The sequence below is a fragment of the Marmota monax genome, unplaced genomic scaffold, assembly GCF_021218885.2.
Source record: "Marmota monax isolate L192 unplaced genomic scaffold, Marmota_monax_Labrador192_F-V1.1 WCK01_AAM20220418_F8-fsc00322, whole genome shotgun sequence".
Classification (NCBI taxonomy): domain Eukaryota; kingdom Metazoa; phylum Chordata; class Mammalia; order Rodentia; family Sciuridae; genus Marmota; species Marmota monax.
In genome coordinates, this window is record NW_026692168.1 from 539,374 (window position 1) to 553,199 (window position 13,826).

A 13,826-nucleotide genomic window follows, 5' to 3' on the forward strand; every position below is an offset into this window, starting at 1 on the left:
GGAGTCCTTCACCCCTACACCTGCTTCTGCGGCTGCACTTCCCGTGCCCCGGTTACACTTCAGAGTTTGCCATTCTGTCTGCGGTTGGTGTTTCTCAAAGTGGGGCCCTGGGAACCCCAGGTCAGAACCTCTGGGAGTTTTCATTTTATTTTTTTCTTTTCCTTTGGCAAATCTTTGGAGCATTTGAGGAGGAAGTGAGACCTGTAAAATGCAGCTTGCTGGGCCCCATCCTGATCTGCTAGAGCAGAACCTCACGGTGTGGGGCTGGCAAAACTGGTTTCCTCACTCCCCACCCCAGGCCAGGAACCATCCATTACAAATTACAAACGCTGTAATCAGCAGCCTGTGCTGTCTGCGACGTCTGCGAGTGCCCTTGTCAAGTGACAGCAAGCACCTCAGTGTTCAGAGTGTGAATTTCCACATCTCTGATGTGCCTAGAGTGGTCACATGCTGTGGCAACGGGACAAGTGAGGCCTTTTCCCCAGAAGGAAACACCCGATGGGGCCTCTGCTCCAGGTCCAGCCTCTGCCTTCCTGTCTCCAGGGACACAGGAGGCCCAGTCATGGTCACCTGAGAAATGTCATCTCTTGCAGAGTGGCTCTGGGCAGGTCAATCACCCTCCTTAAGCCTGGGAAGAGGGATCAGTGCCCACAAGATGGTCTTTTTTTCCCCTTTGGTACCAGGGATTGAACCTAGGGGAGCTTAACCGCTGAGCCACAGCCCTTTTTATTTTGATTTTTTTGAGACAGGATCTTGCTAATTTGTTTAGAGCTACATTAAATTGCTGAGGTCAACCTCAAACTTGCTATCCTCCTGCCTCAGCCTCCTCAGTCATTGGGATTACAGGCATCTTATGCACCAGCGAACGTAAGATGGTCCTGAAGTTGGGACATCCTAACAGGCGGTGTCCAGCCCAGCTGTGGTGCTCACAGAACGCACCTTTAAGAAGGCCAGAGGTAATTTCCTACCTAAACCCTGATTAGGAACCAGCACCCCAAATGCCTTGCGGCACATACTCCCCTCTCCTCACGCCCACAGCCCTAGTCCCTGAAGCAAACGAGAAGAGGCTGTGAGGAGAGTCCACCAGACAGATACAGCTGCACAAATCACACAGGAAGGAAGCAGCCCTCGGCTCATTGGGGAGCCTGCCAGCTTGGCCCAGCCCTGCCAACAAGCCCCGGGCAGCAGACATGCGCCCAGAGCCTGCCCACCCAGGGAAGCAGGCCCACATTTACCTCTCTCAGACTTTGCCCCTGCAGGGGGTGGTTTTCTCTGCACTTGCTTGGAAGCTTAAAAAGAAAAAGCCACAGAGGGCCTCATTATAATCAGGCTTAAAGGGTCTTAAGGCATTCTTCACGTGGAGCCTGCTGGCCCATCTGGCCCAGGACAGGGAGGCAGGGAACAGGCACAGGGGGCAGGAAACCAAGTCCAGGGCCCAGCAGAGAAGACGCATCCGCCTACAGGCAGCCACCTAAGAACAGGTAGAGCTGAAGAGCAAGGCACACCCTTGTCCAAGTTGTTGCAATAGGCAAAGCAACTGGCATAAAGCCAAGAGACGCAGCAGGCTCAAAATCATATGAAAATACCATTAGAAACTCTGCTGATTCTCCCCAGATCGTAAGTGCTCGAGGAAACCCCAGCAAGAAAACACAAGGTGAAAACGAAGCCCGCTGCCCGAACCAGCAGCCCACCCTCCCACACACTGGGGGCAACGCCAGGTCAGAAGCATGCAGTGTCAATCATGGCTGAGAGGGCCACCGCAGGCTGGGCAAGCAGGGACACTGAGACAGGCCAGGCCTTCACCACAGAGGCACCAAGATCCATAGGCCTCTTGGGTGCTGCCCAGAAGCAAATGCAGGCCACACTCCCCTACGTTATGCAGCATCTAAACCCACTTGCAGGGGACAGGTCACCAGGGCAACGGAAGAGGGCTGCCATTCCTAGCAGCTGCACATGGCCAGCCCAATGGGCGGGTATCCAACACCGACTGGCTTTGGCTCACAGGAGTCCAGGACAATGGGCACAGCTCGACACTGCTCAGTTAAGACCCTTGGGTTTTGCCAGAAGATTCCTAACATACCCAGAGAGTGAGGCTGCTCAGGGCCAAGCCCTGTGTGAGGTCACCCAGAGTGACCTGTCCAGACTGCTGCTGTCTCCAGAGAGACAGTGCCACATGCCCTGTGTGGGGCCTGAAAACACTTTCAGCTGGGGCTGCCTCCCCAGAACCCTGGGTTTGAAGACAGAGAAGCCCCTTATCCTGCCACTTAACGCGTCATGTGACAGCACTTTCCTCACGAGCTGGTTCGTTAGACGGAGCCAAGCAAACTCTCAGAGCCTCCATTTCTTCACTGATTAAAAGTAAGGATTTAGTGTCCACCCCAGAAAACTGCCAAAAGTATTACAAAGACGAAGAACATTCCAGTGCTTAGCAAACCGCAAGGCCTTGCTCAGCTGCAGGGGTTATTATTGCCAGTGGCGTCCTGAGAGGACTGTACCTTCTGGGAGCTTCCTCTGACCAGGACTCGAGAGAACATTCTTCTTACCAGTGCCCGGCGGTGTCTTTGGGCTGGGTGTGGTTTTGGCTGGAATCCTGGTGGCGTTGGCCGTGCCTTTCTGGCCTGGAGGGGCTGTTCCCCGGGGTGTGGCGATCTTTGTTCCAGTTTTACTATCAGCCCCCTGTAAATGGAATTAGGGTAAAGTGTTTTTCACCAACGGGGAGTGCGACTGTCGTGAGTCAAGGCCGGCCCCAAGGACCCCTCCTCAACTCAAGGAGGCGAAAGCAGGTGACCCTTTGCCTTCTGGATGCAACAAATGTGTCCAACAACCTCAAGGGTTTGCTGCGCAGACAGCCCAGCCCCACCCCAGCACCAAGCACCCCGTGGCCATTTCCTCCCAGGGGAATTATTTGCATTGGTTATCAGCGCTCGCCTGTGCTGATGTTATTTTATAAAAAGACAAAAGAGCTTGTAGCAAGATCAGGGTCGTTGTCCACTCAGTGTTGATCAGTGGGCTGGATGCCCATGGGGACACTCATTTTCCGACTTTATGGATGTACCTGGCTGACGTGTCGGTGTCACCAGAGACTCCTGGAGACACTATTTGTTGAATCTGACTGAAAATACTAAACAGAACAAGGTCATGTTCTTTTGTTCTGTCCCAAACGACCTGCAGGTCTCAGGTGTGCTAAGGGCGCTTGGCAGGTGAACCCTGGCCAAAGGTCAGGAGCAAGAGCCGGCACAGGCAGTCTGCAGTTGGGAGTCTGTCCCAGGAGGTGACTGTTGCACCTAACAGGAACTCCAAGAAGCAGCCAGCACTGACCACAGAGCACTAGCCAGCTCAGGAGGGAGTGAGCCCGTGGGACAGGTCATCTGTAGGCCGCTCCGGTTACCAAAGCCAAGGATGGGCACAGCAACCTACCCAGGGGCGACTTTCAAACTCAGATCCCCAGGGCCTCAGGGGCCACTGCTGCCAAGGGCAGGGGGACGGGAGAAGCAAGGCCCAGAGGCCCCTTTCCTCTTCAGCTAGAATTTTAACTATTCTGTGTGGAAAGACCCTGCAGGGGCTTATCTAAAGAAGGTCACTGTGACTAAGAGGACATTCACGGAAACCCCGCTAGGGTAGCCTGGTTCTGTCCAAGGTCATTTCCTTACCTTGAGCTTCACCTCCTCTGCTCCCAAACTGCCCATTGGGGGTGTGACAGAAGAGACGTGTTTAGGAGAGGAAGCTGGCTCAGGGCCGGAGGGTTTGATCAAAGGGTCTGAGCTACATGGAGTGGGGCGCTGGGGCTAAGGCAAGGCCTGTTTCTCAGGCTTTAGCACAGGAAGGCGTGGGTGTCTTCAGCTAAACACAAATAAAACCAAAGTGAACGTCAGCACTTTGGGAGGGAGACAAACTGAAACAGGGCAGAAACTACAGGAAGAGAGGCAGGCGTGTTTAAAGAGGCGAGCCCCGTGCTGTTGGGACGGGTGCCCTCATCCGTCCTGGTCAGGAGGAAAGAGAAGCGACCACCTTCCAGGATCACAGAAGTATCTGTCAGCTAGCTAGATGAGCTACGGTGGCCAACTCACAAATGACAGAACTTTTAAAGAGAAGATAACAAGTGGATAGGAGGGACAATCCTAAGGGAGGACTGTCCAGCTCCAACCCTTGGAGATTGTGTCTGACACCACTGAGGTCACCCACATGCAAGTTTTCTGATCGAGTCTCAAATAAAACTAGTCTTACTCCTATCTGGTAAATTCCAAGATGGGCAAAGTAAAGTTTTGTGTGTTCCACCTAATGAAATGGCCTACAGGACAGGCTTGATGGACGGAGGCCGGCACCCCTGGTTTGTCCTAACTGCCACTTGGGGCCACATCTTCAGGAATGAAAGCTGAGAGCTAAGTTAGGGCACCCCGGGGAGGGAGTCAGAGCCACAGAGCGGCGACCTGGCCAGAGATGTCACTGGGCTTCTCTGGTGTTTCCTCATCACCCTTGAATTCCCCGCTATAGTGGCCGAGTCCCTCTGTGCCAGCCCTGGCAAGGAGGAGAGCCCAAGGGAGGGGGCAAGGGAACAAGGACTGAGGCTCTGGGGCTGGTGACAAAGCTGAAAACGTAGGGGTAGTTACTGGTGGCCCCTCCTTCCCTAGCTGGGCAAGGCTCCTGTCCACTGGCATTTCTCCCTACTTGGCTAGGTGTGTAGCACAGCTGACCTCCTGCAACTGGGGCCACTCCAGGGCAGAGACCTTGCACCCATGTGTGCAGAATGAATGAACACCGAGGCAGCCAGTCCCTGCCCCTCTGCAACACTAAATGATTGACAGTTATTGCTTGGACCTCAAGCACAGGGGCAGGGCTCTCTCAGTCCTTGCAGGGTGCTCATCTGCCTTCCTGGGCTGGGTCTGTGCGATAGGGACCCCAAATTTGCAGAGGGCAAGCTCTTCCAGTGGCAGCACTCAACACCTGCTCCCAAACTCAAGCCACCTTCTGCACCTGGAGATCTGACAGGGCCCCACTACTGACGGCACTCCAGATGTTCCAGGCAGCATTTGATTTTTTTTTGGTGGTGCTGGGGATGGAACTTATAGCCTTTTTCTATCACTGAGCTACCTCCCCAACCCCAAAAGGAGCATTTATATTAGAATTTTTTTTTTTTCTCTAAAATAGGTGTTGTTGAGGGCCAGGTGGGATTTTCTAGGGAAACTGAGCAGAGCAATTTTGGGAACATTATCGTTTTTCCTTTTTATTTTTGCGGTTTACCCCTGAGCAACGTCCCCAGCTGCTTCCTTCCCATTCCTTTTTTCTTTTCCTGTCTTTCTTTCGAGTAACAGACACGAGTTTATTAGAAGGAAAAGGAAAGGGGAGAGTGGACTCAAGGAAGAGAGTGGGTCCTCTCTGAAAGAAGAAAGACCCCCGGCCCTTTTTACTTTATTTTTTCACTTTGGGACAAGTTCTTGCCAAGTTGCACAGCTTGGCCTTTAACTTGAGATCCTCCTGCTTCAGCTTCCTAAGTGGCTGGGACTACAGGTGGGTGCTGCTACACCAAGCTTCTGGAGTATTTTCAAGGGGGTAAACTGCAGCTGAAAAATGAACGCCTGACAGGGACCAGCAGGGTTCAGGAGGCAGGCGTGTGGCACACAGGTGGCCTCATTTGCTGTCCCTGGGATTGCTTGTTGAAGACTGACGAGGGTTCAGCCCAAATCGCCACTATGGCAAGATTGCAAAACTGTGTCCACTGCACCAACCCTCACTTCTCCACTCTGTTTAAGGAGTGGGTCAGTTTTCCCTCCTCTCATATCCTTCCAGCTCAGGTCAGCCCACACAGAGGATCAGCAACGGGCCAGTCGCTAGTCCCCGCTACGCTTCTGCCTGAGGCCTTTGGTCCTGTGCTCCTCCTCCGTGGCTGCAGCCTGCTCATTGACTTCCTTCACTTCCCGGGCCACCGGACTCCCTGCACTGTCTGGAGACCACTTCCTGGCTCAAGATCCCCTCAGCCTCCTAACGTATTCTGTTTATTTTGTGCAGTACTGAGGATTGAATCCAGAGGCCCTCAGCCACCGAGTTACATCCCAGGCCTTTTTATTTTTTGTTTTGAGATACAAGCTCTCTGAGTTGCCCAGGCTGGCCTCAAACTTATGATCCTCCTGCCTCTGCCTCCGTCACTGGGATGGCAGGCGTGTGCCACCACACTCAGCTCCTTGATGCATTTTTTTTCTTTTTTTTTGGGGGGGTGGGTGGGTACCAGTGATTGAACTCAGGGCACTTGACCACTGAGCCACATCCCCAGCCCTATTTTGTATTTTATTTAGAGATAGGGTCTCATTGAGTTGCTTAGGACCTTGCTAAGTTGCTGAGGCTGGCTTTGAACCTTGAGATTCTCCTGCCTCAGCCTCCTGAGCCACTGGGATTACAGGTGTGTGCCATTGTGCCCAGCCCTAACGCATTTTCTATGTATCATATACATGTACATTTGTATCATATATATGTATATATATAAAAAATGTATATTTATTTATTTATTTATTTGCTGGGCCTAGATCTGGGGTGGCAAGTGTAAGATGTGCAAGAAATTTAAGGAGCACCATGTCATTAACTTTCTGACAGTCCATCTCTGGTACAAAATTGATAAATGATGGGATTTTTTAAAACCTTGCAGAAAAACACAATGCGCTTCAAATGACACTTGCTCTCTAGTGACAAATGCCCCCTACGTGGTGTGTTACCGCGCACACAAAGCTTAAGCTCTCCATGACAGCGACTGGCATCAGAGGTTCCCGGAGTCAGCTTACCTTTGCTTTTCTGTCCTCGCTTCCAGTCCCCTCTTTGCCTTTACTGACCATGCGGGCTGATAAAATATAAAACGAGAATGCGCGTTACAACCCACTCTCCTGGTGCGCAGGTGGAGCAGCCGTAGTTCGGGGTCAGTGGCCCGTGTTTTGTTCAGCTGGGTTTGGTGGAAACACAATGGGGTTTCTTTCCCCCGGAATCTGCTAGATGTCGCTTTGTTAGTACAACACACCACACTGGGGCCATTGCTCAGAGCAACCTGGTGAGGGGGCAGCAGGCTGGCTGAGGGCGGGGACATGCAGAGGAGACGCAGTGGAGGCTGTTAGAGGCACGTGTGGACTCGGGGCTATCTTGGGAGGGTGGGCAGTGCCAGCTCCCACCCACAGACTCTTTCCCTGTCTCTGCCGGGGTCAGCCCCACCCAGGGGAGGCCAAGCCCACTCCATGGAGGGGCATTTAAAAGCCATGGATGGGGACAGCTCTGCCAGTCTCTGTCCTCCTGCAGGACCTCAGGATCAGGGGTTGTCTCCACCCTGTGGCTAGGCTCAGCCTTGGTTTCTTCTCAAGGGCCTTGAGGCCTGACTGGAGCCACCTTAGATTCCCCTGGCCCCTGGGGTCGGTTCATAAGCAATCCTAACGTTTGCCTTCTTATGCTGACCACCCTGCCTCCCTGCTCCTGGTGACCTGCCACCAGCAGAGGTGAGCCTGGTGGGAATGACTTCACCCCATTTTTCTGGATGCACCCCTAGAACCTGCCTTACTAATGGGGACCTCGGCCACCAGTTCCAGGATGCGTACATAAGCCCATCCCCACCCCCACCCCAGCCCTGGGGGGATCTTCCCACTGAGGAAGCTAATCCTTAATTAGCTATAAACTGTTAGCATCCAACATCCCACAGATAACATCTGGGTATGGAGCTCAGCAATTGGTGGCTGTTGCTTAGGAAGCTGTCCGTGGTGGGGCCCGCCCACGAAACCCAGCCTCTCCTCTAGCTCATGCTCATCATCGAACATTGATAGCACATTTTCTTCTTTGGTTGTGACATCATATTCCCTCTTGCCCCAAGGATGATGAGCCTCCTGGAGTTTCTTACTGGCTGTGACAGTCTTGGATTTCTGGAGTGCCTGGTGCTTCTCCTCTAGCCCAGGTGTGGCAGAACCACCTGGGGACAGTGGCTCCCAGGCCGAACGTGGCACCCAGGCCTTTGAATAGGAGCCAAAGAGGGTCTGACTCACATGCTCCTTCCTTAGCTCAAATCAACAGCACCATCTGATCACAGGAGAATCTGCAAGATCGGCATCTCCCCAATCCAGGTAGGACTCAAGGAGCCCTCTTCCAGGAGATGTTACCAGGCAGGATCAAATAAATGTGGGAAGTCCATAGTATGCGTCCTTGGAGGGCCAAGACATGCATTAATACATTAAAGACTGACAAATTCTCCGGCAGCAAAACCTGAACTTGGTTTCTAAACTCACAGGGCCATGGAACTCATTTCCCCTCTGGATGCACCTATTGACATCGGGTGGACCAGGATTCAATAAAACATCACTTTAGAAAACCCTGTGGTAAAAACCCTGACAAGCCTCAGTCATTTGTCCCCTCCTGCTTTGGAATCTAAACCAGGCCATAGGATTTTCCCACCCCCCCCCCACTCCATCCTAAATCTTAAACACAGTTTCCTTTATCTGTAACACTTCAAAGATTGCTCTGTAAGTAGAACCTAATAAAAATCGAATAGATGTTTATGACTGTGAGCTTAAGTAGCATCAATTCCTGGGCCCTGCAAATAATTCTGAAATGGTAACTATTCTAAAATCCTAAACCTATGAATACATCCACTTTGAGCCACAAAGTCTCTCCTAGGATATGAAAGTCCTCTCCATGACACTGGGGATCTCCCCTCCTACCTCTCCTGACCTCAAGCTGCTGTGGTTGTGCTCCAGGTGGGCCAGGCTGTGACCCCTCTGTGATGTCAATGCAGGGGCCTCCGGGGTCTCTGGTCTCTGCTGAGGGTAGAGGAGGCACTTTGGACCAGAAAGATTTTGCTTCTTCAGTCTCCTGCCACAAGGCAGGGCGGGGTGAGGGTGGGGCTGTTGGGCCAAAGGCTCATTTTGGGCTCTTGGCCACCTGCAAATGCTGCTGCTTGGGTGTCACCTGCCAGATGTGACATGTCTGATGAAGACAGCAGAAGACAGGCACGCAGCCTTTGTGTCCCTGCATTAGGAAAGCATGCTCCAGCACCTTGCGGAAGGCACTGCGGAGTGTGGGAGTGTGCCTATCAGACCAGACCCACCTGGCTTCTGAACCTGGATCCTTCCCTTCGTATAGGTGACCTTCAGCAAGTTACTTTACCTCTCTGAGCCTCGGTTTTCTCATTTGTAAAATGAGGCTGATTTTGCCTATTTGGGAGTGTTGGGAAGTTTCTAGAACATGAGTGTAAAGCACAGCAGAAGCCCTTGAGAACGGGGGTGGCTGTTGTCCTCTCTGTGGGGCTCATCCACCCACTGCCTGTGGGCTGAGGGACCACGGAGGATACATCAAGAGGTCCGAGAATCGGACAGGGCAGAAAGCACGGGGCGGGGTGTCGGTGACATGCAAAACGGCGGGCAAGCGTGAGGAGCTCGTGCTACTGAAGCCCCAGGGGCAGGCGGCCGAGGGAGGGGAGCAGCGGCGGCCCAGGTGCCAGTTTAGTGGCTGTCTTGGAACCCTGGGGTGGCAGGAGTCAAGGAGGGCCAGTGGCAGTGCCCGCAGCCAGGGTGGCACAGGAGGGCGCCAGGGGAAGAGCGAGGGAGCTCAACACACAGACCTTTGAGTTGGGGGACCCGGCTGACGGGCCTCCCTGGCAAACCAGCTGCAGGCCGCTTCTCAGGTGGCTCCGGGAGGCCAGCCTCTTTTGTGGCCTCTCCCACAGAGTCGCCCTGGGCCTCCAGCTCCTCTCCAGGGGCCCCCAGATGTGAGGCCCTTTCCAGATCCAGCTCTGACCCGGCCTGCTCCTTCTGCACATTGGATTTGATTTCCACGTGGAACATGAACTCGGGGGCAGCCTCGGGCCCTTCCACCGGGGGCCCTGTGCTGGGCCCAGTGGGCTGCAAGGCCGGGATCTCTGCAGGAACTTGGGAGAGGAAATCGACAGGGGGCGGGATGGCACCCTCAGCCGGGAAGCCACAGATACCAGCGGCTTCTCTGGAGACCTCCGGAGGGGACGGCCCTCCTGGAGAGGTCTGGGAAGGAGGGGAGTCTCGGGGAGACGACTCGTCGACATCTCGGTCTTCATCCACCTCCTCCCGGCCTCCCAGCCTCTCTTTGTCATGGCCTCCCTTTGGAGGCAGCCCCTCCTGGTCCTGGTCTCTCCATAACTGGCGCTCCAGCGGCCCACGGTCTTGGCTTCCCTCTAGGTCCTCAGGTCCTGTTCCCGAGGGCTGGTGTGTGGCCTCTCTGGGGCCTTCAGGTGGGATGGGGGTCCTGGGCCTGGGGGGGACGTGCTGGGGGCTCAGCCCTGGGGCCCCTGCGCTTGAGGCCTCGCCCTCACGGTGCCCGGGCTCCATCTCCCTGCGCCAGCTCTCCTGGACAACCTCGGCCCCCTCGGGCTCCGCGTGGAGATGCGCAGGGGAGGAAGGCTTTGCCACTGCCACACCCTCCTGGGCGGGGCCCCCGTGCTCTTGACCCCACTGCACGGGGGCTTCTCCAGGGCCTCCTGGTGGAGGTGGCACCGGGCAGGTGGGCTGCTGCTGAGGAAGGTGTGCACTCGCGTGGACGGGAGCTTCTGGCTGCTTTTCACCCGGAGATGCCACTGAGACCTCGGCCGGGGGCCTCTCGGGTGCCGCCCTCTGCAGGCCTGGAGCGCTCACCTTCTCTGGGTTGAAGAGGTAGCAGTGGCAAAAGGTTAGCAAGGGCACAGGAACCGTTTAGAGAGGGAACGTCACTCTCGCCATAAGAGAAAGACGCTCAGACGCATCGCAGGCCCCCTGACGGGGCAGGAGCACAGCTCTGGGCTCCTCTCGCGGCTGGTTGCTTAGAACGAAAGCTCTCTTGTCTCACTGCCACCAACCTGCGGGTGACCTGGGGTGAGCACCTCCCCTCTCTGGGCCTCAGTTTTCTTTTCTATAAAAGGAGGGCTTAGCCCTGGTCACCTCCAAGGCCCCTTCTGGTGTGGGCACTACTTCTCCTTTTACCAACAGACTCTGGCAGGGCCTGGAGCTTGTCAGAGAGGGCTCCCTTTCCCCTTACTCTTTCTGACTGTTTCCCGTTCTGATGAACGAAGCCAGCGGGTGCCACAAACCCACCCAGCCTCGAGCCTGGAAAGCCATGATTTATAATGATCAAGGATGGAGAGTGTCGTAAGGTTCCATGAAAGGGGAGCGCGTCCAGCCCTCTCCAGCTCACCCGTCACACAGCAGACCTTCTGCCTAAGGTGAGGCAGGACCACGGTGGTAGCCAAGACTCAGGGGTCGCCTGCTCTAACCGGTCACACCACGATTTGCACCAACTCAGCTGATGGAGGCCACATTCATTTTTTTTTTTCCTGGCTTATTCATGTGACATTCATGTGAGTCCCTCTGTGCAGCATGTGGCTGTGTGTTCTGAACGGTCCTCGTAAGTACACTTTACTTTTTTAACTCCCAACTCTGAACATGCCATCTGGTTCCAACAGAAGAACCCACATAACTTCCAGGACTCTCCTCGAGCCAGACCTGTGGCCCCCAAGGATTCAGGGACTTGGAAAAGAGATTAGGACGAGGGGAGGGAAGGTAGGGGAGCACATACGTGTGTCCACACACATGTGCATCGGTGGGCATGTGAGTAATGTGTGGACCGGACCCTGTCCCCACCCGTCAGCAGGGGTGTGGCTTCACACTGGCTTGCCACCTAGATTCAGCACAGCTCGATCCCCCTCTACCCTCACGCTGGGCAGACTCTCCATCTCATTCACTTTGTGTTCCCAGAACTGTGCCTTCACACAGCAGGTGATCAATAAATGCACCCTCCCTGGATCAGCTGGTGTCAGGAAAAGACGCATCCCTGCTTCTTGCAGGGTCTTTGGGGACCTTATTGGGGTCCTCAGTCAAACTCTCAGAAAAGTAGCCCCAAAGAGAGATGCTCATGGCCCGAGCCCACGCTGAGCCTGAGTGCCAGAACTTCTGTCATGGGGCCAGCTCACGGGCCCAGGGCGAGGGCAACCCTGGTCACCACGCCACTCAACAGGCTGGGTCCCCACTGCCTTCCAGAAAGCACGTTCCTCCCAGAGCCTCCTAGGGATTGCTCTTGACTGGGAGGTTCGGACCCCAGGATTTCAAGAGCCACTCTTCAAAAAGAGACAAATCCCCCAGACATGGATGGGAGCACATTTTGAAAACCATCAGCACGGGGGCGGGGGGACGGGGGTGCAGCTCACGCTCCTCAGTGAGGAGCCCAGCACACAGCTCGCTCCCAGAGGGAGGAGTGAGTTGGCAGAATGTCCTGTCCACTCCCAGGACACCATGAGGTGTCAGCAAATATTCCACACAACAAGCTCTGGGGCCACCACGGAGTCAGGGCAGACAGCCCTCCAGACAGGTCCCCCACCTTCTTCCCAGAGGCCTGGTCTCTGCGGTCACTTGAAGGAGGTGGGTGGGCCCCCCGGTGTCCCTGAACTGGTCAAGGCCTTCACCTGTCTGACTCCCAGCACACCACAGCTCTATCTAGAGACAACCTTAACGGTCTTAGGCACCGTCGGACTACAGGCTGCACCCCAAATCTGTAGAACAAACTCAAATTCACTTTTTTTAAAAAAATGGAAATAGATGATGACTTCTGGAGATCATGATTCACGAAAGCTCCAATTTTACCTAAGCTGAAACCCATGATCACAAGGAATGGGAGGGATGGAGCTGGGCTCGGTGACCCAGCATCTGTGTGACACCCGGATTCCATTCCTGCACACAAACAGGAGCCAGGGTTTTGGTAAATTCACATATAGACCAAGGCCCCGCTGTGTATTGTTCTCCCTTCTAGTAGTTTCCAAAACTCTCTGTTCACCTAAGAATGAAGGCACCCTCTCCATGCCGTGTGAGATGAGAATCTTTAGCCTCACCACGTTCTCAGGGTGGCAGAGTCTCCAAAGACAGACAGCACCCTGGCCTCAAATCCCCCATCACTTTTTGGACAAAAGAACAATATCTCAGCTCTTTTGCACTCTGGAAGCCTTCACATCATACAGTTCATTTGGCCAGAAAATGATACTAAACAAGCCCAGCCCATGTTGTATTTATACCAGAAGTCTCCATTTCCCAAGATTAAGAATCTCTAGCTGGGCACAATGGTACACACCTGTAATACCAGCAACTCAGGAGGCTGAGGCAGGAGGATCACACGTTCCAGTTCAGCCTCAGCAACTTAGGGAGACTCGGTCTCAAAATGAAAAATAAAAAGGGCTGGGGATGTGGCTCAGTGCTAAAATGACCCTGGGTCTCTAGGATGTTATAAATTAAGTTCTTAGCATATTTATGATAAACAATAACAGAAAGCTGCTTTTCTTGAACTGAACAAGTTCAATTCCTGAGAAGAAAATCATAAGGTTTGCAGGCTACACCGAAGAAAGTTCAAATGCAAAAGTTTGGTAGTGATGGGAACAGCTTTTGTCTGCATATATATTTGCATTTCTGTCAGATATTTATTTTCAACTCCCGGGCTGGGCAAGGTCAGCTCCCTTTGGGACACTGAACACTTCAGGAATGACACAAAAATGGTGTCAGAAAAAAACCCTGCTAGGGCTCTTTTGCCACTGAGTGGCCCACCTTTGGTAAGAACCAAGTCCCCCAAATCTCCTGGACTGGTGAATTAGGGCCCAGGTCTGAGCTCTTTTTGGGGTGGCCCTCTGAATGCTCACATTTCTATCCTTTTGATTCCCAAGTGGTGGAGACAATTTGGGCCCACTGACCTTGAGTCACATGTCCAGCGGCTTGGTCTTCCATGTTTGGGGTGTCCCCAATGCCCGCTTCTTCGGCTGGTTTAGGTGTCAGCAGAGGGAGGACAAAAACAGACAGTTACTATTTGCCAGAACCAACTCTGTATCTTAGATCTTT

General features: G+C 53.8%; 1 protein-coding gene across 14 annotated transcripts in view; it reads right to left on the bottom strand.

Moving 5' to 3' along the window:
* Mapt (microtubule associated protein tau) overlaps positions 1–13,826 on the bottom strand; it is a 98,142-nt gene that overhangs the window by 23,730 nt on the left and 60,586 nt on the right. For 8 of the 14 annotated variants that reach the window (XM_058572314.1, XM_046421142.2, XM_046421149.2 and 5 more), the window contains 4 exons: positions 13,682–13,747; positions 9,572–10,618; positions 6,768–6,823; positions 2,544–2,676 (listed from right to left, as the gene is read on the bottom strand). In XM_058572314.1, coding sequence (XP_058428297.1) covers positions 2,544–2,676; positions 6,768–6,823; positions 9,572–10,618; positions 13,682–13,747 — 1,302 coding nt within the window. The remainder of the gene's footprint in view (positions 1–2,543; positions 2,677–6,767; positions 6,824–9,571; positions 10,619–13,681; positions 13,748–13,826) is intronic. The other 6 variants (XM_046421213.2, XM_046421185.2, XM_046421196.2 and 3 more) reach the window with 1 other exon arrangement.